Source organism: Equus asinus, chromosome 13 (assembly GCF_041296235.1).
Source record: "Equus asinus isolate D_3611 breed Donkey chromosome 13, EquAss-T2T_v2, whole genome shotgun sequence".
Classification (NCBI taxonomy): Eukaryota; Metazoa; Chordata; class Mammalia; order Perissodactyla; family Equidae; genus Equus; species Equus asinus.
Genome location: NC_091802.1, coordinates 12,570,185 through 12,597,659, shown reverse-complemented (window position 1 = coordinate 12,597,659; position 27,475 = coordinate 12,570,185). Strand labels below are relative to the sequence as shown.

The following is a 27,475-nucleotide window of genomic DNA, read 5'->3' as shown; positions in this document are numbered from 1 at the left end:
AAGCATGAGGCAGGAAAGATGGAAGACAGGGAGCAGGTCACCCAGCTCTCTTGAGGGAGGGAGAGGAGAATAAGGCAGGAGGCTTGAGGAAGAAGGCTCACACTGCTTCAAGCAGATCAGTCCAGAAGGGAAATACCACATCCAAGGTCAGAGGGTGTTTGCAGAATTGCTGGAAATCCCAGGTTGAGGTTCCAGGCCGAATTACCAGAAGAGGCTAAAGGGAAAGAAAACCCAAGCAGAGTCCCACAAGGCTTAAATCAAAGGTCAGGATTTGGACCAACCCGTTTTTTATTGTATGTCAGTCACCACAGCCACAGGAACCTGTAGCCAGAGTTAATCAACAACCAAGGTGGTCAGGGAAGATGGGGTTCATGCCAGAGAGGAGCACATTAAGGGGAGCCTGGATTTCCATCTTATATCCACCTGGCTTAACTTGAGAAATGTAGTTCACACCGACCTTTAGAATCTTTTTCCCAAAGCCTTCAGACCCTCTCCCCACCAACACACACACACACACACACACACACACACACACACAGAAATTCAATGCTCAGTCTCCCTCTTCAGCAACTTATCACCTTATCTCCAGCAAGTCAGGTCTCCTAGTCCAACACTGCACCAAACAAATTATGACCTGAATGGCAAGAAAAACTGTGTCACCTAAAGAAACCCAATTAACGACATGACTCTGCTCTCTTCAATTCCCCTCCAGTCATATCCAGGGCACCAGTGTGGCTGACCGCCTTTCCGGCTACTGGCCATGTTCCTTGGCTAACTCAAAAGCCAGAAGACAATTTAAACTGGGGCCTCCAACCCAGAGATGGGAAATCCTGCTCTCCCCACACCTTGACCTGTTGAGAAAGCCCGAAGGACACAGGACAAAAACACCACCTGGGTGACAGTCTGGAGTGTTCACCTTGAAATCTCTAAGTTGCCCCTTCAGCCAGAGCTCCTTGCTGAAGAAAAACACATAAATGCTGCTGAAAGCTCCCAAATGAGTGTGTGCAAGTGCCCCAGGAGGGACAATAGAAAAGGTATTTCGAAGAAATTCCTGCTGCGATTGTTTCCTTTTATTCCTTTTCTAATTAGCCCCTCCCTTGAGAGATCTCCATTACCTCGCCCTCCCTCCAGCAAACATACAACATACCCACTGCTCTCCCTCACCTCCTGAGGGACCACATGCAGCGTGTGTTTTGTGTGTGTGCATACATATAAACATCCTCTTCCCAGGCTAGTTTCCGAAGAGAATCCATGCTTCCCCTCCTCCCCAGTGCACTTGTCTTTCCTCCCAGCCCCACACCGCTGCAGAGTTGGTAATGCAATATTCAGGGACCCTGAGACCGGAAATGCCTGGTTCTGGACTGCTGCACTTGAAACAAGAGAGAAGGGATGAGGAGAGTCGAACATGGGGATGAGGGGCGACGGCAGGAGGTGTGGAGTGGAGAGAGGAGGCTGAAATTCCGACCAGAGAAGAGATGCAATTCAAGGGTGGGCGAGGAGGAAAAAGGGTGACGAGGGGGAGGCTGTCAAGACAGTTGCAAAGTCAAAATTCGAGGAACCGAGAAAGAGGAGGGGGAGGAAGAAGATATAACTAAGGGCAATGGTGGAAAGGCCCAAGAGGAGGTATGGGGCCAGGGAGGGCACCACAACAAAGATTCTGCAGGTGATGGGGGCCTAAGTTTAGGGGAACCAGGAGTGATCCTCAAACACCTTGGAGGAAGGGGGTCCGGAATCTCAGTAAAGGTAGAGGTGGCTAGGAAGCGTGGGGGCGGGGCACCACAGGGTGGGGACCGAACGGGCTCCCAGAATCTGCAGCGAGTGGAGAGAGGGGGAGCAGGGGCGGGGGCCCAGCAGCGGCGGGCGCCCGGGAAAGGGGCGGGGGTGGCCGAGGGGGACGGGTCTGGCGGAGGGGGCGACCAGGGAGCACGTGAGGTGTGCAGCCACCCCGCTCCTCTGCGGCGGGGCCTGGAACCAGGGCGAGGCTGGGGGGCGGCGCGCTCACCCGCAGGGCGGACAGGTCGATGTCGTCCAGGCTGCGGGCGGGGGCTGGGTCGCCCATGGCCTCCGCGGGGAACGGGGCCCCGGGGCCGCTCACGCTCCGGCTCGGTTATTCCGCTGCCGCCGTCGCCGCTTCTCCCCCATCGGGGGATCCCGGAGGCGGACTCCACCGTGCCTCCCCCGGAGAACGGGGAGGGGGAGGGCCGGCGGGAGGACCGACCCAGCGACTGACAGGCGCTCTCGCCCGGGAGCTTGCCACCCGAGCTCCCGACTCTCCTGCGCAGGCGCGGAGTGGCCGTGCACCGGGAGGGTGGTAAAGGGAACGTGACGCGAGCGCGCCGGGTTCCCCCTCCCCCTCGGCGTCGACACCTGCGCGCAGGCGCAAGAGAGAGAGCGAAAGGCGCGCGCGAGGACTGAGCGACTGCGCGAGCCTGGCGTGAAAGAAGTGGGCGGCGGCCGAGGCGGCCGCGGAGCGCGCCCACCAGCTGGCGCGCATGCGCACACGCGCTTCCTTATCTTCGCCTATTTTTTGCCCTTTCTTTCCCCCATTTCCTTCTTAGCTCTCCTTTGACACCTTTCCTTCCCTTTCCCTCCTCTTTCCTGTGCCCAGCTGCCAATCAAGCCACCCACCTCTCTATTTGCGGGGGAAGGGGGGCGGGACCCAACCCCCTCTGTTACTTGGGGGGTTGTTATGGTAACTCCCCACGCGAGGGCTGGGTGGCCTCTAGATAGGATGGGCTGTCCACCCACCTAGTTGCCATGGCAACAGTGGAGCCGCTGAGGGAGGGGCCTCTCCGTGAGAACGTGGCTGTAGAAACCACTTGGGGAGTGGAGACCGGGGACTGGCTGCCTCGGGGATGCCCTTTACCCCCTTCCCTGGCTGGAGTCAGGGGTGTTGGGGAGGCGAATCTCAGATCTCAGGATAGGGAATCCTACCGCAGGGCTTTATCTCTGCACCTCTTGTTCTGCACAAAGGAACTGTTTCAACAATTATTCATTGACTGATCCCTGGAGCCGCGCGTGGGGAAAGGGGTGGCAGGGAGAGGCGGAGGGGAAGAGAAGAAATCTATGTCCAATCCCTTCAAATCTTGCTTGGGTCACCTTAGGTCTAGCCGTGTTGGCACAGCACCCGCAGCCATTAGCCTCACTAGAGGCTGGGTAATGCTATGTAAAGAAAAAGGAGTCATGTTCTACCACTGACACGCTGTGTGACCTTGAGCAAGTTGCTTTGCTCCTCTGGGCTTTTCTTTCACTGTAAAGTTGAGGGAGAAGGTTGCTTGATCCCTAAGATCACTTCCAGCAACAATACTATCTCCAAAAGACCCCACCACCAGCCTTAATACAAACATCACTTAGGAGAGTTGGAATCGAAAGTCTGGATCCTTCTCCTCAGTACATTCACATGCACATGCACATGTGAAAAAGTTTTGCTTCCCTCCCGTCCTATTTATCTTGCCATTGTCCTTGTCGAAGCCACCATCCCCACTCACCTCCATTACTCTTATCAGCCTCCTACTTGGTCTTCCTGCCTGACCCGCTTAAGTCAACTCTCCATACCCAGAGTGATTTTTCTAAAACTCAAATCTGATGTCACTCTCAAACTAAGACCCTTCGCTGGCTCCCCACTGTCTTTTTTTTTTTTTTTTTTAAGATTTTATTTTTCCTTCTTCTCCTCAAAGCCCCCCCAGTACATAGTTGTATATTTTAGTTGCGGGTCCTTCTAGCTGTGGCATGGGACGCCGCCTCAGCATGGGTTGATTTGAGGTGCTAGGTCCGTGCCCAGGACCCGAAGCTAGTGTAACTCTGGGCCACCAAAGTGGAGGGTGCGAACTTAACCACTTGGCCACTGGGCTGGCCCCTCCCCAAGTAGAGTCTAAAGTGTAGCATGAAAGATCCTTCAGGATTCTGCCTGCTTTTCCTGCCTTCTTTTTCAACACTCCACCATTCCACCTCACATGTTCTAGCCATACTGAAATCCTCTACTCACAGCTCCCAGAACTCAACTGGTCCTCCTCCAGCCATGCACTTGCTGTTTCTTCTCCCTGGAATATTCTGACCATGCCCACTCTCACTGCCCTTTGCTTTGTACTACGTGTCTAAATCATCTCCTCCATGAAGCCTACCTTGACCCACTAAGACTGAGTTTGGCTCTTCCACTTTAGCAGCATGGCTTAAACCCATGGTAACATTTAACACTTGAATTGTAAATATCTGTTGAATCTCCTTAATGGCGGGAATTCTGTCAGTCTTGTTCAACACAAGGCCTGGAACCCACGAGAGGTTCAGTAACATTTAAGTGAGTGAAGGCCCCTGTTGTTTGGGTAGGCACTGTGATATATAGTAATTCAACGTCAAGACTGTGGGATAGTAGGAAGAAAACACAGAATTTGAAGTTAGTGCTTTGGGCAAGTCATTAATCTCTCTGAGGCTCAATTCAGGCTCAATCTGTAAAACAGGAATAATAAGAGGGAGGTTAGGGTAAACTAAAATTAGCTATGTAAAGCACTTGGTGTATCCTAGGTCTTTAATAAATTTACTAACACCTGACTCGTAGGCAGTGTTTAATAAGGAGATGCTGAATCAATGAATAAGCAAATTAAGATCACAGGGATAGGATAAATGATCACTCAAACCTAAGAGGCAGTGTAATTTGTGGGGTGTGGAAGGTAGAGAAACAAGATTGGCCCTGTGCTGATAATTACTGAAGCTGGAGTATGGAGTATGGATGCATGAGGGTCCTTTCTCCTATCCCCCGAAAGGGGAACGTATCTCCCTTATCCACAGGGGGTACATTCCAAGACCCCCAGTGGATGCCTGAAACTACTGAACCCTATATATATACTATGTTTTCTCCTATGTATACAGACATACCTATAATAAAGTTTAATTTATAAATTAGGCACAGTAGGAGATTAATAATAGTAACTACCAATAAAATAGAAAAATTATAACAATATATAGTGTAATAAAAGTTGTGTGAATGTAGTCTCTTTCTCTTTCAGTCCAAACCTATTCCTGAATCTGTAACCATCTCTTACTTGCAGTGATTGGCTTTGTGTCACTCAATTCAGAGGATCTCTTGCTGAAGCCTCCGTATAGGCTCAAAGCTGTCTGGTGCAACACGTTGCCATCAGTCAGAACACGTTTTCTGTTCGTGTCTTCCACCCACAAACTTAATGCCTTTTCCATCTTAACTAAGCACCTATCACGTACTGTGGCCATATTTTTTACAGTTTAAGCAAAACCAACATGAATTTCTTTTTCCTTCTCACAATTTCTTGGATAGAAGATTTGTTCTTACTGTAGCATAGATTAGCAACCTCAGCATAGAATTTTTTTTCTTATTACATCGAGAACTTTTACCTTTTCACTTAAAGGAAGCACTTTATGACTCCTCTTTGGCATATCCCAATTGCCAGCATTACCACTCTTGAGCTTTGGGGCCATTATTAAGTTAAATAAGTGTTATTTGAACACAAACACTGTGATACCACTACCGTCAATCTGATAACTGAGACGGCTACTAAGTGACTAACGGGTGGGTAGCGTGTACAGTATGGATGCGCTGGACAAAGGGATGATTCACGTCCAGGGCTGGACAGAGTGGGATGGTGCAAGATTTCATCATGCTACTCAGAATGGTGTACAATTTAAAACTTATGACTTGTTTATTTCTGGAATATTCCATTTAATATTTTTGGACCGTGGTTGACCGTGGTTAACTGAAACCACAGAAAGTGAAACCACAGATAAAGGGAGACTACTGTATATGTGTAATTGTTTTAAGGTTAAGTGCGCACGTTCCGCTTCTCAGTGGCCCGGGGTTCGCTGTTTCGGATCCCGGGTGTGGACATGGCACCGCTTGGCATGCCATGCTGTGGTAGGTGTCCCACATATAAAGTAGAGGAAGAAGGGCATGGATGTTAGCTCAGGGCCAGTGTTCCTCAGCAAAAAGAGGAGGATTGGCAGCAGTTAACTCAGGGCTAACCTTCCTCAAAAAAACAAATCAAAACAAAACTTAAAGAGAGACAATGTGGTGGAGGAAGCCCTGGATCAGCCATCAAGAAAATTTAAAATATTAAAAGTAAGTCAAATTTTAGGACCCCTGGGGGATGAATGAACATTTTGCACAGGCCCAGTCACCCTCAGGATCGTCCATCCTCCTTGGGAGGCTGGATTCCTTTTCTTCCTCCTGGGTCTCGAGCTAACTCTTCTGATTCCAAACCTACAGCTTTTCCCCCAGCACTGTGGTGGCCTCCATTCAAGAAACTTCGGGAATAAGGAGGCAGGGTGGGGGCAGACAGACCAACCGACAGTGTGAAGCAGAAGCCAACTCAGCCTTGGGCCCAGCCTGGGGCAGCTGCTGCCTCTGCCCCACTCCTCGCTTAATGAGGTGACAGTCCCCTAGGGAAAGAGGCACTTAGTGCTGACAAGGAGGCTCATTAGCAGAATGCCAATTAGTGCCAGGGGACTGCTATATGCAGGAGGGGAGATTTCTTGTGTGGAAGTGTCTTCTTCAGAGGAGTGGAGGGCTGGACTCAAAAGAGAGGATGGGGGCAAGACACCAGCCTCCCCTCTTCCCTTGTCATCATCCACTGCACACCCCTCTTCCAGGAAGGCTTCCAGTACTCCTCGCTCTACTCCCCTGTTTCTTCCTGCTCCTGTCATCAATTCTGAGACTGAGAGTGAGGTTAGGAGAATGAAGGGCAAGAGCCAGGACCTGTGCTAAACTTTGTTCTAATTGCAAAAAGATATGAATATATATATGTTCCTGTACCCACCACTCAGCTTAAGAAATAAAAGCCACCAATTCACCTGAAGAGCTCTGCCTCCCCCTCTGTTATCCCCTTCTCTCCACCCACACTGGGAGGTAACCCTCTTCAAACCAGTGTGTGCTGTACACTCTCGTAGATAATACCATTTATTTTCTCTCTCCCTCTGGAGCAGCACCAAGCAATCGAATTTTGTGGAATGATGGAAATGGTCTATACCTACACTGTCCAGTATGCTAGCCACTAGCAACAAGTGGCTACCGAGCTCTTGAAATGTGGCTAGTGCAAGTGAGGAACTACATTTTTAATTATTTCTAATTTCAATTAATTTAAATGTAAATAGCCAAACGTGGCTAGCAGCTACTGTCCTGGAGAGTGAAGCTCCACCATATACGTGCCGAAGTGCGAAAGCGCCCCATGAGGCGGGGGGAGGCTCTGTTGTACTCACTTCTGTGAGTCTAGAACAGTGTCTGGCAAATAGCAGGTGCTCAATAAATGTTTAAGCCCGCGACTGAATCTTTGCACAAGCCAGTTATGCAAGTATTATTCCCATTTCCCAGTTGGGACCACCGAGGCCCAGAGAAGTGATGTGACTTGACAATGTCACCTAGGTAATAAGTGACAAGTCCAGGATTTGGGCCCAGTTCTTCCTGCCCTCAAGCCTGTACCCTTAACCACTCCCAAAGGGGCTTCCCTAAGCCTCTCCTGCACTGTCACTTGAGGAACAAGAAGCAGCCCCTCCAGGCCCTTCTCCGTGGACCTCCCTCCTGGGTCTCCAGGTGTCGGGATTTGACCCTGCCTTTCCTTCTCCCCAGGCAGCCCTGTGTGAACACCTTCTCCTCCCAGCAGCTAGGTGATCGAGCTCCTGAAGCCACAGACAAGTAGAGCAGAGATGAAGCAGCAGAAAGAGGACAGGAGTCGGGTGGAGAGAAGGTGAAGGCATCTGGCACTATGTGGGGGGTGGGGGGGTAGGGGAGAGGCTGAGACAAGCATTCAGTTTGGTGAGGGAGAGGCACAGGGACCTTTTCTATGCTTTTATTTACGAAATGCTTATTGAACTGATACAAAGTTAGTGTCTGTCAGCAGGCTGGTGGAGGGAGTTAGTGTGTACCCCCCACAACAACCCCTCCCCACGGTGGGGGCTGAAGCCAGGAGTGGCTTCATCCTTCCCTCCACCTTGGCAGCAATGGGCTGGGAGAGACCCTGGGGCAGGGAGGGGGTTCCAGGGCAGCAGGAAGAAGGGAGAGATGGAAAGACCCAGGGCAGAGCCTGCTCCTCCTGGAGTAAGAGGCTTGTCCCAGGCGTCCTGGCAGGAGTTACGCTTCTCCCCGGAGGCAGTGGTTTGAACTGGGCGGCGGGGAGGATGAACTTCTCTGAGGCCCTCTCCCGCCTCCCTGGCCCAGGGTTGGGAGTGTCCTCTTTGGCTGCTTCTCAAGACAGGATCCTCTGTGACTTCTCTCGTCCCCTCCAGGGATGCTTGCTCCCACAGGTCTCAAAGGGCACTGCCCTCAGTCCTCAGAGTTAGGAGGCAGGGAGCCAAATCCAGTGGAGCCCAGTGTCTGGTGATCTCTCCTGGGTGGAGCCACAGCTACGTCCACACTTCTAGGGGCATCACACCCTCCTTGCTACCCAGAGGGGGCAGCAAAGACTCATCCTCCAGGAACTTGAGAGGGAAGTGGACCAGGTGTCCCTGGACCTGGGTGAGCTCAGACCGGGCCAAAGGAGGGCAGACTGTGGCTAGAGGCTCCACGGCCACATACTCCCGGAGTGCCCGCAGGGAACGTGTGGCATTGGACGGCAGGCAGCGGAAGATCTGTGGATGGCAGACATGGAAGCCAATAGGGCTTAGGGAGACTCTGCCAAGAGTCCAAGTCCAACTGGGCTGGATGCCCTCACTCCCCATATCAATTCCCGTGACACTGACCTTGAGCCGCTGAATCCCTTAATATGCCCCCCAGACCCTCATCCCCCTTCTAAGAAGGGCTGTGTGGTGGGGCTTTTCTCCATCCCAGCCGGAACAAGATAAGCCAAGAATTTCTCATAGGCAGCCCCCCTCAGTGCCCACCTGCTCATAGATATTGGCATTGCTCTCCGCTGTGTCTTGCCACAACTGGAAGAAGACATCACAGATAGGGTCTCGGAGATCCAGGTCTGGCCGGGCAGCTGCCCCAAGAATCACACTACAGGAGAAAGGAGTCCCAGCGGGGCTAGATTAAGATCCTTAGAGAACTCCAATGCAGAAAAGTTGTGTTGTGCCTACCCAGGCCATTCAAAATAGATACAATGTGAAACAGTAAAGTAAGCCAAAAGAGTCCAACAGAGCTTTAATTTGTCTCAACTTTGGCAACTACTTTGATGCTTTAAAAAATATATATATACTAAATTATCTTTAAAATGCTTGTCTCTCATTTTTTGGTATCCCTACTTTGCTGGTACCGTAAACTGGGTTAGTCTTCCTACTGGGAAATCTAAGCAGTCCTCATACCTGCTCAAAAGGCAGGACTCCCCCACCCCCGACTTCCTCTCCCCACCTTATAGCACCCCACCCTGGCTCTACCTGAAGCAATGCTTCCGCAAACTCAGGGCAAACCTGCCCGCCTGATACTCCACGCCGTCCATGAGGGATGGCTCCATCTCTGTGTCCTCGATCAGCACGGCCAGCTCACTGTCCCGCTTCCCTAGCAAGCTCCGGTCATTGATGTTTGCGGAACCTGGGGTGGGTGTGGGACACACTGTGTCTGTCTGGATCCAGGGGGACCCCTCACCCCCATCACCTCTACCAGAGCACCGGCCTGTGGGCAATACACCTTCTTTGGTCTCCATTCCCAACTGGGCCTCAGCTGCAGTCTGGTCATCCCCTTTCATCCCATTGCCCCAGGCTACCTCTGCCTCACCCCTCCCCACCCTCCTCTTGCTGCCAGGGGCCCAGATCCAGCACTGACCAATGATGACTGTCCGGTCATCCGCAATGAGCATCTTGCTGTGGATATAGATGAGCTCTGAGACTGGGTGCCCGCACAGCTCTCCGTGTGTACGAAGCCCACAGATGGATATATAGTCCCGCCATGCTGTCCCCACTGTGAGTAAGAGAGATGGGGGTGAGGGGAGTGAGGTGAGAGGTGCCCTCCGTGTGCAGATGGAGCCCTGTCCCACCTATCTCCTCAGTTCAGAAGCCCTGTAGAGCCTAGTCTATATAATTTTCCCTGTGGTGAAAGCCCACCAATGGTCTCAGGGCAATAGTCCCAGAGGCATGCAAGAATGACAGCCTCCTTCTCTCCACCCCTGTGGCCTCCAGCTCCCCAGTCTCCCCCTCTGCAGGGTTCCAGAGCTCATCCCCCAGCCCCTAGCACTCACTGGCTGCTTTGAGGCGATGTAGGATTGAATATTCCCCACGACACAGAGTCCTGAGGGAAAAGAACCAGTGAGGGAGGTGGAGGCTGGAGGAGGGAGTGGGGATGCCAGGAGAGAGATAGATCTCACAAGTCCAGCAGGAAGGGATCAGGACAGAGTCAGGATGGGGACACGAGTGGGATGAGGCCACAGAGAGGCAGAGTCTGGCTGAGGGGGTCACCTGTAAGTGAAGTGCAGAATGGCCTGGATGGAGTTACCACCACCTGTGGAGATGTCACCCTCAAACCCGGGGAGCAGGGGCAAAAGCACGTAGACCCGGAAGCACTGCCCCTGTCTGAGGAGGGGGCAGAGTCAGAGGTGTGACCTGTCCCCAAAGCTCCACCCTCCAGATGGGTTTAAGCCATGCCCACAGTCCCCCCACCTCCTGCCAGTCCACCTTACTTGTGGGCCTTCAGGATTCTGTCCACAATCTCATCGCCCACTTTGTTCAGAACCGTCCGCCCATCTGAGCAGCTAATGAAGAACTGATTCTAGGGCAGGCACCAAAGAGATACATCAGCAGCCTGGCCCTGGCCCCTGCCCCTGCCCTCAGGCTCCCGGCCATGTCCCTACCCCCAGGCTCCAGGCCCTGGCCCCAGGCTTCTGCATTTCTCCAGGCCCCACTATACCAGCCCTCAAGACTGATCCCACTGACTTCCTACATCTCTCTCCTGCAACATCCCTCCATGCCCTCCCCGCTCTCTACCCCAAGGCCGACCTCAATGTAGAGGAAGTGCTGGCTCTCCCTGATGGTGTGCAGGTAGGCATTGAGGATGGAGTTCTCCAAAGTCCCCGCTGACCAGCGGTCCACTGACCGCAAGACCTGGGGGATGGCGAATACGACGTGGTTTCAGACCCTGGGAGAGGAGGAGTCTGGGGGGCTCTCAGGTCAGGGAGAGTGGGCTGAGGTGGTGGCTGAAGGAAGTGGGGAGATGGCAGGCTGAAGTGGGGAGCCTCACCTGCACAGTGGCGCACTGCATCCCCGGGAGCATGAAGGGGAGCTGGTTTGCAGTGCTGGTGGACTTGGGCAGCAGGTAGGGGTACATGGGTGTCTTGTACTTGGCCTTGGTAGTCTGAGGTGGAGGGATGGTAGAGTCAGTGGGAGGTGGCGAGCTGCCCCTGCCTCTTTCCCACCCTCCAGCCCCTACAGGAGGGGGTGAGCACCTTGGTGAAGTTCCAGCGCTGGATGAAGTGTCGGGCAAGGTCCCGGGCGGGTGGGCCGTGGATGACCACCCCAACGTCCCGCCATGGCATGCGGGGTGTGGTCTCCCTGTCAATGAAATCTGGGGGTCCCAGGAGAGTCAAGAGAGGTCAGGGATGGTCTCTTGGGAACACTTGGGACAGGGGGGAGGAGGAGCTGCCCAGAGGAAAGGCTGCATTATCCCGACCCAGCTCATCCCATTCTCAGTCTCAGCCCCAACTTCTACCCCTGGTCCCAGCTCTCAGGGTCTTTGGAGGAGGGGGACCCTCACCCTCAAAAGGCCGGTCCAGTTGCACCCAGTCCTTAGTGATAAGATTGCTGTAGTCCTTGCCCAGCCAGAAGAGTTGGTTGTGAGAGAGGTCTGGGGTGTCTGAAGAGTCTGAGCACGGGGTGGGAGGCTGCAGGGGGAACAGACCCCAGCCAGGGGCAAGGAGAGGTCATGGAGGCCATACAGAGCCAGGGCCAAAGAGAAGATAGGAACACTGAAAAAGTGTGAGACAGACACACAAGAGAGACACAGAGTAAGAATGAAACAGAGAGAGTTTGCTTCCCCAGCCCTCCCCTTCAGCTGCATTTGACATCCCTGGAGGAATAGATATGGGCTCAACACAAGGTTGCCATAAGGGAAGCCATATTGTAGAAAAGAAACCACACTGTAACTTTGAATGACCTTTGATTAACTAACCCAGCTGGATATGCACCTTCCAGGAGATAGACATGCTCTGTAGATTCCATGGCCCCTCCCAGCCACTATAAGTAAATAACTTTGTTCTTTTGAGTTCCTTAGGAATGTGATGAGCCCCAGGCAGAGTCTATGCTGATAGCCATCATCAATGACAACCGAAAGATCAGGGTGTAGTGCTCCAGTCTCTGATGCATATCCAGTAAAACAAAAGATTATCAGAAACTTGGACCAAATGTCTGCCCCCCCAGAGACCAGATGCCTCCCTCATCCAGAGACCAACCCTCTATATAACTGGCCTGTAGTCTTTGTTCTGTAAGATGGTCCCTTCTGACATTAGTCAGCCATCTTCCCCCTTGTTAGCGAGCTGTAATAAAACCCTCTCTCTCCTACCACCTTGCCTCTGGAATGCTGACATGTCTTGAGGTGGGCAGATGACCCCCTTTGGGTGGTAACAGAATGGGGGGTGGTGTTGTGGAAATGGGGAAGGGACTGAGTCATAGTATCTTCAAAGTGGGTTCTTGAGGTGCCAGAAAGGCCAAGGAACTCTGGCGTGGGTAGTGCTTGGAATGACTGGAGGGGGAAGGCTGGAGCTGGGAAGAGGTGTAGATTTGGGTTAGCTGAGTTTGGGGGAACCAGGAAGGCCTTGGGGGATTACCTGTGGGGCAGCTGATCCAGAGGAGTCCCCAAGGTCAGTCAGTCGGTAGTGCAGGTCATCCCAGCGGCCATAGGCAAGGTCCAGCCCCCCCAAGAAGGCCACTACTTGGTCCACTACCAGGAGCTTCTCATGATGGGCCCACAGTGTCACCTGGTCTGGGTGGCGCATCACCTGGAGCAGGTATGGAGGAGTTCGTGAAGGTGGGCATAGATGAGTGAAGACAGGAGGTGTTGGGAGGGAGAATGGGAAGATAGAAGGATGAGACAGGATGACACGTTTGTTTAAGGAAAGAGAGGGTGGAGGGAATAGGCAAGTGTGGGGAGGCAGGCTGGAGTGTGGGAGGGGTCTCCGAGGCCTGAGAGTCACCTTTACGTTGGGGTGCAGCAGCATCAGAACCCTCTTGCTATAGCCACTGTTGATGCCCAAGGCCAACTCCACTTCCTTAAACAGCAGTACGGACACACGGACACCCTCCTCCTGGTGGTGAGGGAATCAGATCCTAATGCTTCTCCCAGAACAGCCTCTTTCCACCCTTCCAAACCCTTCCCCATGCTCAGGATTCCTGTATGTCCCTCCACCCTGCCTGGAGAGCCTCTATGTTCTGCCACTTACACCCTGCCTTGATGCTTACAGCAAACTTAGATTGAATGTCAACTACCTGCTCACCCTCTCATCCAACCGCACATCTACCCACCTACCTATCATTATCTATCCATCCATCTTCCCAACCATTTACTTATCTACCATCTATCATACGCCCATCTACCCACTCACCCTCCTATTGATCCACTTTTCCAACCTCATATCCTTCCATCCATCTCCCTTTCTTTTTTTTTCTTTTTTCTTTTCTTTGTTTTTTGAGGAAGATTAGCCCTGAGCTAACTACTGCCAATCCCCCTCTTTTTGCTGAGGAAGACTGGCCCTGACCTAACATCCGTGTCCATCTTCCTCTACTTTATAGGTAGGATGCCTACCACAGCATGGCTTTGCCAAGTGGTGCCATGTCCACACCTGGGATCCAAACTGGCGAACCCCAGGCCGCCGAGAAGCAGAACGTGTGAACCTAACCGCTGTGCCACTGGGCCGACCCTCTTTTTTTTTTTAATTCTTTTTTTATTAAAAAAAATTTTTTTTTGAGGAAGATTAGCCCTGAGCTAACATCTACTGCCAATCTTCCTCTTTTTGCTGAGGAAGACTGACCCCTGAGCTAACATTCATGCCCATCGTCCTCTACTTTATATGTTGGATGCCTACCACAGCATGGCTTGACAAGCAGTGCCCTGGGGATCCGAACCGGCGAACCCTGGGCCAGCGAAGCAGAACGCGTGAACTTAACCACTGCACCACCAGGCCAGCCCCTATCCATCTCCCTTTCCATCATCTATCCATCCACTCACCCACTCACTCTCCATCATCCTCCTGTCCATTAACATCTATGGGTGCTCCCAACATGGCAGACACTGTGCCTCGTACTGGAACTACTGATGTTATCAGTCCAGTGGGAGAGATAGACATGTACATGCCCAGTTAACATAATAAGTTAGCTGGGAGAGAAGTCTATACCAGGCAGAAGAGGAGCACGAAGAGGGAGGTGTCAGTTCTCCTTAAGGAAGAGGTAGAGGTTATGCTTGCTGGACACTGAGCCAGGATGGGCATGCTTCCTCCCCCTGAAGCCTCAGATTCCCTACCTTCCCCCATGCCGCAGTCCCTTCCAACCAACCTCCACCCACAGACAACCCCACCCCAACTCCTCTGCAGCCTGACCACTCTCCTCACCGCCTTCTTCTTGAGCATAATGTCCAGTCTCCAGTCATCTGAATGGGCCGGACGCTTCAGGTACATCTCAGGACTCAACCTGGGATTCAGGGCAGGGGGTGAGGGCTAAGCTCCAAACAACCGGCCACTCCTCTCCTGCCACCCCTCCTCTGACCCTCAGCTGATCTGCTACAGGCCCTATCCTGCCCCTTCTTGCTTGGGCTTTTCCCCGACTCACCACCAGTCTGTGATGAAAATCTCCTCTCGAGCTCGAAGAATGGCATCTGCCACAGCAGCAAAGTAACCTGCCCCATTCACGAACCTGAGGGGAGGCCAAGCCAAGGAGGTCAGGGGAGTCAGAAGCCAGAAAGTTCTGGAGAGTGAAGACCGGAGGACAGTCATGGGTCAGAGGTGACAATAGATCAAGAGTGATCAGAGAGGTCAGATGGTATTAGATATATCAAAGTGGGATAGATAAATTTGTCAGTATGAGCTAAATAAAATTAAAAATTACAAAAGACACAATAAACTAAAGAAAATGACTAAAGATTGGGAGGATTAATACATCATACATAAAGAGTGTCAACAAATCAATACGAAAGAGACATATAAGCCAACTGAAAAATGAGCAGAGAATCTGAAGCCTCAGATTAAGAACTGACAGTTTACAGAGGAAATCAATAGTTAACTATAGGGAAAGATGTTCAATTTCACTACTAAACAAGGAAATTTATACTAAAATGAAACAGTTTAATTCATTAGATTGGCAAAAATTAAAATCAGTGGTAACATTCAATATTAGCATATAGGGAAGTGAGCATTCTCACAGACTATAGGAATATACCTTGATTATTGCCTTTTTAGAGGACAATTTGGCAGTATCTATCAGAATATTAAATGCATATACCTCAATACCATTAAATGCACATAGTAAATCTAATCCTAGGAAAAGATCCTATTAAATGCTTAGGCAAAGATTATGTTCATCACAGCATCATTGATAAGAGTGAAAAATAGGAAATAATCTAAACGCCTAATCTCTAACACATTTATTAAGTGAAGGAATAAGTCACAGAAGAGAGTGCATGATCTTATTTATGTTGAATCGGAAAGCAACATACACGCAGAAGCATTTGAAAATATGCAGGAAAAGGTCTGGGAGGGTAAAGATCAAACTGTTGCCAGGGTTACTTCTGGGAGGAGAAATGGGATTGCTGGGAGGGAGGGTAGGGAAGAAGGGCTGGGGGAGAAAGGGTTGTGCAATGAGTGGGAACTTTAATTTTTTATTTAATTGTTTCCATATTGTTTGTCTTTTTAATAACTAACAGTCTAGTATGAGAGTTCAGAGCAAGCTCTTGACCCAGCCTGCCTGGATGGGAATTCTTTCACTCTTTACAAGGTGTGTGACCCTGGGCAAGTTACTCAACTTCTCAGTGCGTCAGTTCTCTCATCTGTAAAATGGAGATAGCCATACCCGCCCCCTAAGCTTGCTGTGAGGATTCAATAAGTTAACACACAGAAAACACTTAGAACGGTTCCTGGCACACAGTAAGTGCTACGTAAGTATTAGCTATTATTAGTTCCCATGTTAAAAAAATAACTTGGGGCCGGCCCAGTGGCGCAGCGGTTAAGTGCGCACATTCCGCTTCTGCAGCTCGGGGTTCACCGGTTCGGATCCCGGGTGCAGACATGGCACCGCTTGGCACGCCATGCTGTGGCAGACGTCCCACATATAAAGTAGAGGAAGATGGGCACGGATGTTAGCTCAGGGCCAGTCTTCCTCAGAAAAAGAGGAGGATTGGCAGCAGTTAGCTCAGGGCTAATCTTCCTCAAAAAAAAACAAAAAACAAATAACCCAACACCACCTCTAAGAAAAATATTCCTTCCCTGATTCCCCCCTGCCTATGATGAAGGTCAACCTCCACAGCTCAGTGCTCAGGGCTCAGCAGGGGCGGCCCACTCCCAGACTCCTCTGGCTGCTCCTCGTCACGTGGCAACAACATTCGGTCCTGTGGTTCCCAAACACGCCAGGCTATTTCTAACTTCTCTGCACTGACCGCCCTTCTCCATATTCTTTATCTTGCTAAGGCAACCTCAGGATTACTGCCTCTGGGAGTCATTCTCGACATCCCCACGCGGGGCAGATGCCCCTCCTCTGTGCTCAGTCCCCTGGATCTACCACCACTCGGGCGAGCTCCCATTGTTTCATGATTGAATCACCTACTGGCTTGTGTCTTATTCCTGTCACTGGACCTGGCACATGGTAGATGCTTAGAAAATCTTTGTTGCATGAACTGATAAATCAGAGAGATTTGAGGAGATCACAGAGAACAGAGAGGGTCAGTGTGGTAAAAGAGGGTTCGAAATGTGACAGGAGGTCAGAGAGGTCAGGGGTCAAAGGAGATTACCAAGTCTGAGGGTTAGAAAGATCAGAGAGATCAGTGTAGTTAAAGAGGTCAGAGGGTTAAGGAGATTCAAGAAGTCAAAGGGGGAGGTTATTGAGGTCAGAAGGGGTCAGAGGACATAAAAGAGGATCAAGGACTCAGAGAACACCAAGGGGGTCATGAAGGCCACAGACAAGCTCAGAAGGGACATCAGTGTCTCACCACCGGGCCAAAGTCCCAGGCCGAGGAGGAGCATAGCTGTCATGCCGGTGCAGCTGTAGGAAGTCTCTGCCCGGGCCCTGGGCCAGCTCAGTGATCTCCTGGGCCCACCACCGCGCCTGCCGGTAGCTGCTGCACTTGAGAATCAGGGACCTGGACAGGAACAAGGAGATGGACCACAATCCTCCCCCTCCATTCCTCTAGCGCAGCTCAGAAACCTCCCTACTTTAGCTATCACCTCTTTCCCACTTCCTCCCTTAGTCCCTAATTCACGACTCCATGGGGACAGGGCATATTATCTGCATTTTCACAGTTGGGTCCCAGGCACCTAGTATTGTGCCAGACACTCAGGTTTGCTGAAAGAATAAATGAATGGAGTTTCTTTTCTTTTACATCAAGAGTCCCTCCTCCAAGCTTATATTCAACCCCCTTTCTCTGAACCCAGACTCTAAGAGCAGTCTCAAGCATCTGGCTAAACTAGTTCCCTGGTTCCAAATCATGGCAGGCTTCAAGAGAGTGGCAATGCCTTCCTTTCTTCCCTGGTCTCTTCCACTCAACTCCACTCAGGGCCCTCAGCTGGCTCTTCACTCATTAGGTGCGGTCCACACCAGGGAGGCCTTACCTGTGGGAGGTGTCGATCCGGACCCCGTACCGTACCTCTGTGCTCCTTTTCCCCACCTGCACCTCGAAGCCAGGGTCGAAGAGCTGAACAAATGAGATGGTGCCGGTCTCGAGGCACATGTACAGCAGGAAGGAGTCCTTCACCACCAGCCACCTGGAGCAGAAGGGCTCCATCCGTTCCACCCTGCCCTCGAGATCACCTTCCTCACCCCCACCCACTGCCCAGCTGCTGTACTCCAGGTCTCACCTCTTGGACCAGCGGTAACAAACTTGGTCCCGGCCACAGCAGGTGAGGCCAGGAACACGGTGGCCACCGGAGCGCTTCCGGATCACCCCCTCCCTGTGGGGAGAATCAGGAAGAGATGCTGGATGAGGAATGCAGACCCCAGCCCACCCTGCACTGCTTTCCCCATTCTTAGGCAGGGAGAGATCCAGACGTCTGCAGACGGCTGGGGGAGGAGTGTCAGATACTCACAGTCCTTTGCATCCAAGGTCCGGGATAAAGGACAGCTGACTGACTTCCAGGAACTCCGTCTGCAAAGCAAGACAAAGGCTCAGAGGAGAGACTTTGGCTCTCAGCCCCTCAGACCCTGACCCTGATCCTTTACCCCTTGGGGGTCTGAATATCCTGCCCCACTTCCAAATACACAGGCACCCAGACCCTGGACCTTACCATGGCATGGTAGTTGCGGTAGAAAGACATGGTCAGGAGGCAGTTGAGGTAATTCTCCAGGTATTTCTAAAGTAGAGATGGGAGATAGGGAGAGATAGATGGGACCAGAGCCATTTGCACACCAAACGCCTTCCCAGAGGACCTGGGGTCCCAGACGCACCTGTTTGCTGGATGCATGTCTGGCAGAGCCTTCAGGACCTGCTCGGGGGAGAGAGGGCATCTCTCTGTTGGCTGCCTCTCGGGCTGGAGGATGGGCAATGGCAAAACTGTGGAAGGGATGGGGTGAGGGTCAAGAAAGATCTGGGGGGCCGAGTGCCTGGGTTCCTGAAGCACTGGAGATGGGGTCTTGGATGGGGGAGGAGGCCTAGAAGCTGGCAGAAAGAAGGCCCCCTACCTTGAGAATGGAGACAAGAAAAGAGGGGAGGCTGCCAAGGGTATTTTGGGCATGCAGCCCAGCCGAGATACTGGCACAGAACCATGAACAAGGAGAGCTGAGTAGGGAAGGTTTCCTGGTAACCGGGGTCAGGGCAGGGGGCCCAGTGGCCAGAGCTGGGGAAGGACGGCACCTGGGGAGAGAAGGTTGTGGCCTGGGGATGAGACAGGCAGAAAGGAGTGATGGGGGTTGGGGCAGTGACAGCCCATGCTGCCACAGGGTGAGAGCCACCTGCTCTTCACAGGAAGCAGTCCGGTCCCCCTCACCGAGCCAGAGGGAGCAGACTCATCAAGACTTTGTGTCTCAGAAGGTCTCGATGCAGCTCCTGGAAATGACGGAATTTCTTCTTGGTTGTCCAGGTAAAGTCGCCATGAGTCAATTGGACAGAATACAGAGTGCAGGTTCCTACCTGGGAGTGTGAAGAACTGAATAGATGTCCCCTGATTGGGTCACAGCCCCCCCACTCTGGCCAGCCCTCCCATTACCCCCCTCCCTGGAACCAGCCCAGCCACCTTGGATCCACTGGTGTATCTTTCAGTGCCCACCACCCGGGCTGTGACAGGGACCCCAGCGGCAAACACCAAGGGGTGCGTTTTCAGAGGCTGGAGGTGGTAGATGGCCAGAAAGGGGTGCATCCGGTCAGCTGGAAGGAAAGAAAGTGGAAGAATGTAGACCTCAGGAGTTCTCAGCCCCCTGGTCCTCCTCTTCCTGAGGGCCGTCCTCCCTGTGTACCTGGGTCCTCTCCCTCCCTCAGAGTGTCCACTTCATCGGGCTCCATCTGTAACTGGCTGGAGTCCAGGTCGTCCCCAGAGGGGAACAGGCTCACGGGGGTCGCCATCATCCTAGGATTATGGGGCGGCCTCAGGGAGGTGATCTGCCCTGCAGAACCCTGCCCTCCCTCCCACCCCTACGGCCCTCCATCTCCCACAAGTCCCCCTCTTCCCCACCCACCTGGACCCCGATGACTCCCAACCTCTCTCTCATTACGGCCCACCGGTCTGCAACGCCCCACCAACCCGCCTCTAACCTCCATCCCCTACCGCAATCCTTCATTCAGGATCCCTGAGCCCCGCCTCCCGTCCCTTAACTAGGGCGCCGAGGAAGACCCAGCCAGGCCCGGATGGTCCCGAACTGAGGCAGAGCAGAAGCCAGGGGAAGGGGTCCCGGGGGGTCGCAAGGGGACCGTAGCCGCCGGAGCTCAAGGCGGGCCCGGCTGGCCAGGAGAAGGGGTCCAGGCGGGAATGAGGAAGTTACGCGCTCCCCACCCGGGAAGGAAAGCCCGAAATCTGAGCGTGCGGCTGAGTCAGGAGGCGCAGTCCAGGGCCACTCCCGTCCCCGCCCGGTTCCCAGGGCCAGGACCTCCGCGGCGCCCCCTCCCCGGAACCCTCACCCGGGCAGCCCCAGCCGGAGCCGGCGCGGGTCCGCGAGCGGAGGCAGCAGAGCGGGGCCGCAGCCGGAGCTCACGCCCCAGCGGCCCGGGGCGGGGTCGGCATTCAGGGCCTGCCCTCGGGGGCGGGACGGCCCCCGACCTCACCTCCGCGGGATTCTCGTCTGTCCTGTCCCGCCCCCACCGCCCTCGGCACGCCCCGCGTCCTGCGCGCCGCCCTTGGTTGGGGGTCCGCCCTGGCGCTGCGGGGCCCCGCGTCCGCTCGGTGCGACCGCTGGGCGCCGTCAGCGGTCTGTCGGTCTGTCCCGCGCGGTCGGTCCGAGAGCGCCCGGCCGCCGCCCTGTGGGCTCTCGACGCTGCGCACCTTCCTTCGCTCCGGAGCGGCCCCCGGGCCCTTTCCGGCCGCTGGTGCTGCCTGGGCCCCTGGCGGGACGCGCCTCAGCGGCAGGGCTCTGTGGGTGCCCCCTTCTCGGGCCGGCTGCGAATCACATGGGGCCTGGCCTAGATGTTTGCAGATGGAAGGAATGATGAAAGGCCCAAGGGATGGCAGCCACAAGTTCATTAATTACGCGAGCCTGCATTCTTCCATTCATTCACCATTTATTGCGCTCTTGCGTGCCAGACACTGAGCGTACAATAGTGCACAAGACGATGGTGGAACTGCTCTCCTGGAACTTACAGGCTAGGGGGAAACAGGAAAATTTTCAGATTCTAAAAGACAAAATGTTTCATTTTTTTTCTAAAACAGATTTCTTTATCTCTTCTTAGGATGGACATTAGGATTGTTTCCAGTTTTTGTCCACTGTGAATAAAGCTCCTGCGAACATTCCTGTATAAGTCTTGGTGTGGATATGTGTTTTAATTTCTTTTGGGTAAATAGCTAGGAGTGGAGTTGCTGGGTCATGTACTAAGTGTATTTCAACTTTATAAGAAACTGCCAAACTGTTTTCCAAAATGGTTGTTTCATTTTACGTTTCCAAAGTCAATGTATGGTAGTTCCAGTTTGTCCACAACATGGCTCACATCTGCTAGTCAATCTTTTTAATGTTGGTCATTCTAATAACTGTAAAATAGTAATTATATCATTGCAGTTCTATTTGCATTTCTCTGATGATTACTGATGTTGACCATGTTTCATGTGCTTATCAGCCATTTGTGTATCTTCTTTTGTAAAGTGTCTGTCTTTTGCTAACTTTTTAAAAACCATGTTGTCTGTCTTACTATTGAATTATAAGAGTTCTTTCTATATTTTGGATACAAATCCTTTATCAGATATATGTATTGCAAATATTTTCTCCCAGAATGTGGCTTGTCTTTTTAAAATAATGGTGCCTTTTGAAGAGCAAAAATTTTTGATTTGGATTAGTTTGTGGTAGATAGACTATTACTCAGCAATAAAAATTAATAAAGTGTAAAATGGTGCAGCCACCCTGGAAAACAGCTTCTCAAAATGTTAAATGTAGAGTTACCAGATGGCCCAGCAATTCCACGTTTAAGTATATACCCAAAAGTATTGAAAACATATGTCCACACAAAAGCTTGTACACAAATGTCCATAGTAGTAGTATTTGAATAGCCGAAAGGTAGACACAACCCAAATGTGCATCAACTGAAGGGATAAACAAAATGTGGTATATCCCTACAATGGAATATTATTCAGCCATAAAGTGGATTGATGTACTGATTACATGCTACAACATGGATGAACCTTGAAAACATTATGCTAAGTGAAAGAAGGCAGACACAAAGGACCACATATTGTATGATTCCAGTTATATGAAATGTCCAGAATAAATAAGTCAGTAGAGACAGAAAATTGATTAGTGGTTACCAGTAGCTGGGGAGAAGGAAGACAGGAAAGTGACTACTAATGGATACAAGGTTTCTTTTGAGGGTGATGAAAATGTTATAAAATTAACTGTGATGGTTGTACAGCTCTGTGAATAGAGTAAAAACCACTGAACCGTATACTTTAAAAAGGTGAATTTTGGGCTGGCCGAGTGGCGCAGCAATTAAGTTTGCACGTTCCACTTCAGCAGCCTGGGGTTCACCAGTTTAGATCGCGGGCGTGGACCTACGCACCACTTGTCCAGCCATGCTGTGGAAGGCATCCCACATATAAAATAGAGGAAAATGGGCACAGATGTTAGCTCAGGGCTAATCTTCCTCAGAAAAAAGAGGAGGATTGGTGGCGGATGTTAGCTCAGGGCTAATCTTCCTCAAAAAAAAAAGGTGAATTTTATGATATGTGACTGTTTCAATAAAGCTGTTGTTACAAAAAACACAAACAAATAAACTGTTAATACATATAGCATGGGTGAATTTCAAAACCATTATGATTGGGGCCGGCCCTGTGGCTGAATGGTTAAGTTCGCATGCTCTGCTTCGGCAGCCCACAGTTTCACTGGTTCGGATCCTGGGCGCAGACATGGCACCGTTTGTCAAGCCATGCCAAGGCAGTGTCCCACATGCCACAACTAGAAGGACCCACAGCTAAAAAATATACAACTATGTACTGGGGGGATTTGGGGAAAAAAGCCCTCCAACAAACCATTATGATAAAGGAAGCCAGACACAAAAGAGTAATACTATGACTCCATTTATATAAACTTCTGAAACAGGTCAAACCAATCTATTTTGATGGAAATCAGATCAGTAGTTGTCTGTGGCCAGGGATGGGGAAAAGATTGACTGTAAAGGGGCATACTAAGGGAACTTGGTGATAGAAATGTCCTATATCTGGATTGGACTGGTGATTACATGGGTGTGTACACTTGTCAAAACAAAGAACTGTACACTAAGATGTGTGCAGTAAATTGTATGTAAATTTTTACTTCATTTACTTAATTTAAAACAAAAAACAGAATTCTGTCTGTCAGGCGGTACAGTGTAGTCAGCAGTGTTTCCCCACCTTTCCCACATCATGGCACCCTTAGGGAATGATAATACAGCATTTGCACAGCCTTAGTGGAGGGCATTTAGAGTCCTTGGCTAGGGTGCTCTAGACACCCCCAGACCTGGGTGAAGGCATCAGTGCCTACCAGGGACATGTTTGGGAAGCTCAGGGTGGGAGCAAACAGAGTGAACCCTGGGATCAGACTGATGGGGGTGGGGCTGAATTCCTGCTCTACTGATAACCGCCTGTGTGACCTTGGGCAATTGACCTAAACTCTAAGTGCCTCTGATTACTCATCTGTAAAGTCAGGATAGTCATAACTCTTACCTCAAAGGATCATTGATGTCATTAAATGAGACAACATGTAAAACTGCCTAGAATCTACCTGGCATAGCATAATTAATTAATTACAACACTTTCCATAAAAGAGGACAAGAACTACTAGACCATTCAATGAGAACATAACATTTCTCTGACTAGTAAAGTTTCCTGTTCTAAAAAAATGGACTATTCTTGAAAATTTTTCATCCTGGGCATTCTAAATTCTCATTCTAAAATACAAATGACTCCGCAGCAGTGTCCAGGCTGGCTCCAAGTTGTCCGGCATTGCTGCAATGAATTTTCACTGCAACTGCCTGTGCCATGCCACCCCTCCCAGTCTCCTCCTGCTTCTCCGTGGGGATCAGAGAGAACCCCTCAAATTAAGGGGGCACAAAAGGATAGGTGTTGAATGGGGTATTCCTCCGCTACCTCGACCCTCCTCCCTCTTCTCCCCCTTCCATCTCCTGGCGCCTATAATCACCGCCTATAATCACCGGGCGGTCTGAGGCTAAGTGGTAGTTTTGTCCACAGTGGGGGGGCTTGGAAACCACACCCCTCCTCCTGAGGCCCTCCTGGCCACTCCCAGCATCCTGGTCTCCTCCATTGTTGAGATGGGTCTCAAGGGGGCATGGTGTTTCCCATGGTGTGGGTGCCGGAGACAGCGGGGGACTGAAAGAGGAGCAGGTATGGGGGGAAACTGAGGAAAAAGGGGGGCTGCCAGGCAGATGGACAAACTGCACTGGGAAGAAAGGTAAATGCTCAAATCAGTGAAGGGAAAAGGATAATCCGTCTCCCCACGTAGGAGGTGGATCTATCGCTTCCCCATAGGACTGGCTAAATACTTGGCAGGGCCCAGTGCAAAATGGAGAAGAGGGACCCCTTGTTAAAAAATTATTAACACTTTCAGGGGCTGGCCCAATGACGGAGTAGTTAAGTTTGTGTGCTCCGCTTTGGCAGCCCAGGATTTCGCCGTTTGGGATCCTGGGCATGGACACAGCACCGCTCATCAGGCCATGCTGAGGCCGCGTCTCATGCCACAACTAGAGGCACTCACAACTAGAATATACAACTATGTACTAGGGGGCTTTGGGGAGTAGGGAAAAAAAAAAGAAGAAGATTGGCAATAGATGTTAGCTCAGGTGCCAATCCTCAAAAAAAAAATTTAACACTTTCAAGATGGTGACAGCAGAGCATTACACCAAGCACGGGGAGCCCTTCTGAGTGTGGGGCCCTGTGTGGCTGCGCAGGGTCATAGGCCAGTGAAGCCAGCCCTGCCCTCTCAACACCCCCTCTCCCTATCCCTGCTGATGCCACTGACGCTCACCCCCCAGACCCTCAGGTGTCCTCCAGCCTCTTTCCTCCTCACTGGGTGGGGGTGTTGGGTGGGGAGGGAAGGGGGACTCTGACCCACAACTTCCTTCTTCCTCTTCCAATCTCCCTTTTAGGCCTAGCTCCAGCTGCCCCTCCAGATCCAGATCCCAGTCCAGCTATAGTCCCCATGGTGGCTGAGGGGGGCATACCCACCCCAGGGTCTGGTGCCTACTTCAGCAGGAAAGCCCGACTCTCCTTCCGCCACCAGTTGCATGACATGGCATCGGCCAATGACTCCACCATTTGAAGGGGACAAGCAGGGGCTGAACTTCCGGGAAGCCTTGGAAACCTTCCTTCCCCCAACTTCTCACTGATCCCAGTGTCTGGCTCCCCCAGGTCCCTCATGACCTTCTTATTAAATATATTCAAAGTTGCCAAATGCTGTGCGTATGTGTGTGCGTGTTGGTGGGGGGAGTCGACGGGGGCCAAGGCACTGGGCTGGCTAACAGGGCTGAGGCGGGATGTGCAGCATGGGGTGGGAGTGAGGGCACAGCAGTGGTAAATATGATGCAGCTGATCTAATGCAGAGCGCCTGTGGCCAGCAGGAAGTAAGTTTGCTGAAATCAACCTTCAGAGTTGAGTGTGGCGATGGCAGTCTGGAGAGGCTGGGGACTAGGCAGGACAGCAGATGGGGCTAGGGAGCACATTCATTCAATAAATAGCAAGCGTCCACTGCCTGCCAGGCATTGAGGATATATCAGTGAACCAAACAGAAAGAATTCTCTCTCCTCACTGACCTTACTTTCTAGTAGGGGAAGTAGACAATAAATAAACAAATAAGCGTGACAGTACAAGATAGTGATAAGTGCCACCAAGAGGAGAATTAAATAGAATAATGTGAGAGCAGGGTGGAGGAGGGTATCTCTTAAATTCCAAGTGATTAGGAAAGGCCTTTCTGAGGAGGTGACATTTGAGCTGAGACCTGAATGATGTGTCAATGTAGGTTCACTGATGGTAACAAATGTCCCACTCTGGTGCAGGCTGTTGATGGTGGGAGAGGCTATGCATATGTGGGGGCAGGAGGTATATGGGAAATCTCTGCACTTTCTGCTCAATTCTGTTGTGAACCTAAAACTCCTCAAAAAAAATAGTTTATTTTTTTAACCAGGGAAGAGCAGTCCCAGGCAGAAAAAAACAGCAAGGGTTAAGTGTAAACCCCTTAGGTTCTAGAAAACAGAAAAAAAGCCAGTGACTGGAGTGTCGAGGTTGACGGGACCTGCTGGGTAAAGAGATAAATACCATTCTAGACGGAGACGACGTGATTTCACTCACATCTAAAGATCACTTTAGCTGCCGAATGGGGAGACTGCGGCAGAGCAAGTGTGGAAGCAGCAAGGCGTGTAGGGGGTTTGCCACCCGCCAGGCAAGAGATGATGGTGGCTTGGCAGAGGACAGTGCTGTGGAGAGGGTGAGAGGTCAATGGAGCCTAGATATGCATTTGCGGAGTTTTTAGGACTTACAGTTAGACTGAATGTGGAGTACGAGGGAAAGAGAGGAATCAAAGATGCCTTGAAAAAGGGAGGACCAGGAGAACAGGTTTTGCAGGAAAACCAGAAGTTCTCTATTGGTTAGTTTTGAGGTACAATGCTTGGGGTCAGAGCTCCTTCTCTGCTCTTCTTCACTTAATCCAAGACCTCCCCACCTCCTTGGGAAGTCTCCCTCGTACCCTCCGAAATCCTCCAGGGCAGGATTATATTCTAGAACAAGGTTTCAAATGTGGTTTCTACAGTTCCCTGATGCAGAGAGCGGAGAAAAGAAGACTGAGGCAAGACTGAGAACATTGGTCACTGTTAATGAGCAATATTGAACTCGAGTGGGGACAGCCTTGGAGGGGCCAGAGCCCACTCTCAGTCTCCCATCCAAGGGGCTAAAGACTGACTTACCATCACACTCCCCAGGAGAATGGTGGCTTCCAGAGCTGGCCCAGAGTACTCCTATGGCTGCCCTCTCCTACCCAACATCCATCTTAAACTCCATTTGCAAACAAGGTCCACCTTTCTCCCAAAAGTCCAGGAAGTCACACTGCTGCTCCTGACAAGATGAGGCGACAGAGATGAGTGTGGAGAGAGGGGACCATGAGCCTGGGTCAGAGATCTGGAGTCCTTCTGGCCTTAGGGCCAAGTAGCCACCCATGGTGACACGCAGGAGGCAGGCTGAGGGGAGGTGACCCCAGTCTCAGCCATGATTCTGAGTTCCGCATCAGGCTTGAACAGGGAGAGAGGTAGCCGTTTGTTGGTAGCCCTGCCATCAACCACACTCTAGTGTCCCAAGATATGGTAGAGGAAAGGAAATGTAGGGGAAGGTGGTCTGGAGAAAGAGGCTTGAGGGGCCGGCCCGGTGGCACAGTGGTTAAGTGTACACATTCCACTTTGACGGCCTGGGGTTCGCCAGTTCAGAGCCCCGGTGCAGACATGGCACCGTGTGGGAAGACCATGCTGTGGCAGGCGTCCCACATATAAAGTAGAGGAAGATGGGCATGGATGTTAGCTCAGGCCAGTCTTCCTCAGCAAAAGGAGGAGGATTGGCAGCAGATGTTAGCTCAGGGCTAATCTTCCTCAGAAAAAAAGAAAGAAAGAAAGAAAGAGGCTTGAAAACCACCCTTGCAAAGACTCCTCTCCAACTCCCTTGGAGCTCAGAGCAGGGGTTTGTACAAACAGGAGTGGACCAGACAAGTTCAGGCTTGAGGTCAAGAGAAGAACTCCAGAGCACACAGA

The 27,475-nt window shown here is 51.6% G+C and overlaps 3 protein-coding genes across 34 annotated transcripts in view; 1 reads left to right on the top strand and 2 right to left on the bottom strand.

The window, feature by feature from the left end:
* Nucleotides 1-2,356, bottom strand: part of MINK1 (misshapen like kinase 1) — a 50,403-nt gene extending 48,047 nt beyond the window's left edge. For all 26 annotated transcript variants that reach the window (XM_044744810.2, XM_044744811.2, XM_044744812.2 and 23 more), the window contains exon 1: nucleotides 2,003-2,356. In XM_044744810.2, the coding sequence (XP_044600745.1) occupies nucleotides 2,003-2,059 (57 nt within the window). In that variant the 5' untranslated portion in view covers nucleotides 2,060-2,356. The remainder of the gene's footprint in view (nucleotides 1-2,002) is intronic.
* Nucleotides 2,357-7,764: 5,408 nt separating this feature from the next.
* PLD2 (phospholipase D2) lies at nucleotides 7,765-20,608 on the bottom strand. Of its 7 annotated transcripts, none has more exons than XM_014861449.3 (25): nucleotides 20,177-20,309; nucleotides 19,519-19,628; nucleotides 19,299-19,429; nucleotides 19,053-19,195; nucleotides 18,514-18,619; nucleotides 18,354-18,419; nucleotides 18,156-18,214; nucleotides 17,928-18,020; nucleotides 17,682-17,834; nucleotides 17,063-17,212; nucleotides 14,695-14,778; nucleotides 14,478-14,556; nucleotides 13,068-13,178; nucleotides 12,702-12,872; nucleotides 11,633-11,759; nucleotides 11,325-11,443; nucleotides 11,120-11,233; nucleotides 10,879-10,983; nucleotides 10,563-10,651; nucleotides 10,342-10,455; nucleotides 10,125-10,174; nucleotides 9,713-9,847; nucleotides 9,328-9,481; nucleotides 8,836-8,950; nucleotides 7,765-8,583 (listed from the first exon to the last, which is right to left on the bottom strand). In XM_014861449.3, the coding sequence occupies exons 2-25, from the start codon at nucleotides 19,625-19,627 to the stop codon at nucleotides 8,359-8,361; spliced, it is 2,802 nt and encodes a 933-aa protein (XP_014716935.1). In that variant the 5' UTR covers nucleotide 19,628; nucleotides 20,177-20,309; the 3' UTR covers nucleotides 7,765-8,358. The 7 variants fall into 7 exon arrangements, 6 of the variants coding, with proteins under 6 accessions (XP_014716935.1, XP_070338586.1, XP_014716937.1 ...); XM_070482485.1 differs by lacking the exon at nucleotides 20,177-20,309 and adding an exon at nucleotides 20,538-20,608 and having other exon boundaries at nucleotides 7,771-8,583; XM_014861451.3 differs by lacking the exon at nucleotides 20,177-20,309 and adding an exon at nucleotides 20,321-20,488 and having other exon boundaries at nucleotides 7,771-8,583.
* Nucleotides 20,609-24,001: 3,393 nt separating this feature from the next.
* Nucleotides 24,002-25,133, top strand: C13H17orf114 (chromosome 13 C17orf114 homolog). Its single transcript, XM_044744377.2, has 2 exons — nucleotides 24,002-24,074; nucleotides 24,836-25,133. The coding sequence occupies exons 1-2, from the start codon at nucleotides 24,002-24,004 to the stop codon at nucleotides 25,006-25,008; spliced, it is 246 nt and encodes an 81-aa protein (XP_044600312.1). The 3' UTR covers nucleotides 25,009-25,133.
* The last annotated feature ends 2,342 nt before the right edge of the window (nucleotides 25,134-27,475 follow it).

Bases quoted from the DNA above. Each gene is read 5' to 3' on its own strand.
- C13H17orf114 (XM_044744377.2), top strand. From the start codon at position 24,002: ATGGGTCTCAAGGGGGCATGGTGTTTCCCATGGTGTGGGTGCCGGAGA. The intron at 24,075-24,835 runs GTATGGGGGGAA...TCTCCCTTTTAG, and splicing joins GGGGACTGAAAGAGGAGCAG to GCCTAGCTCCAGCTGCCCCT.
- PLD2 (XM_014861448.3), bottom strand. From the start codon at position 19,839: ATGAAGGATTGCGGTAGGGGATGGAG. The intron at 19,629-19,813 runs GTTAGAGGCGGG...CCATAATCCTAG, and splicing joins GATTGCGGTAGGGGATGGAG to GATGATGGCGACCCCCGTGA. The intron at 18,620-19,052 runs GTGAGGGGGACC...TCCCTTCCACAG, and splicing joins AGTCTGCTCCCTCTGGCTCG to TTTTGCCATTGCCCATCCTC.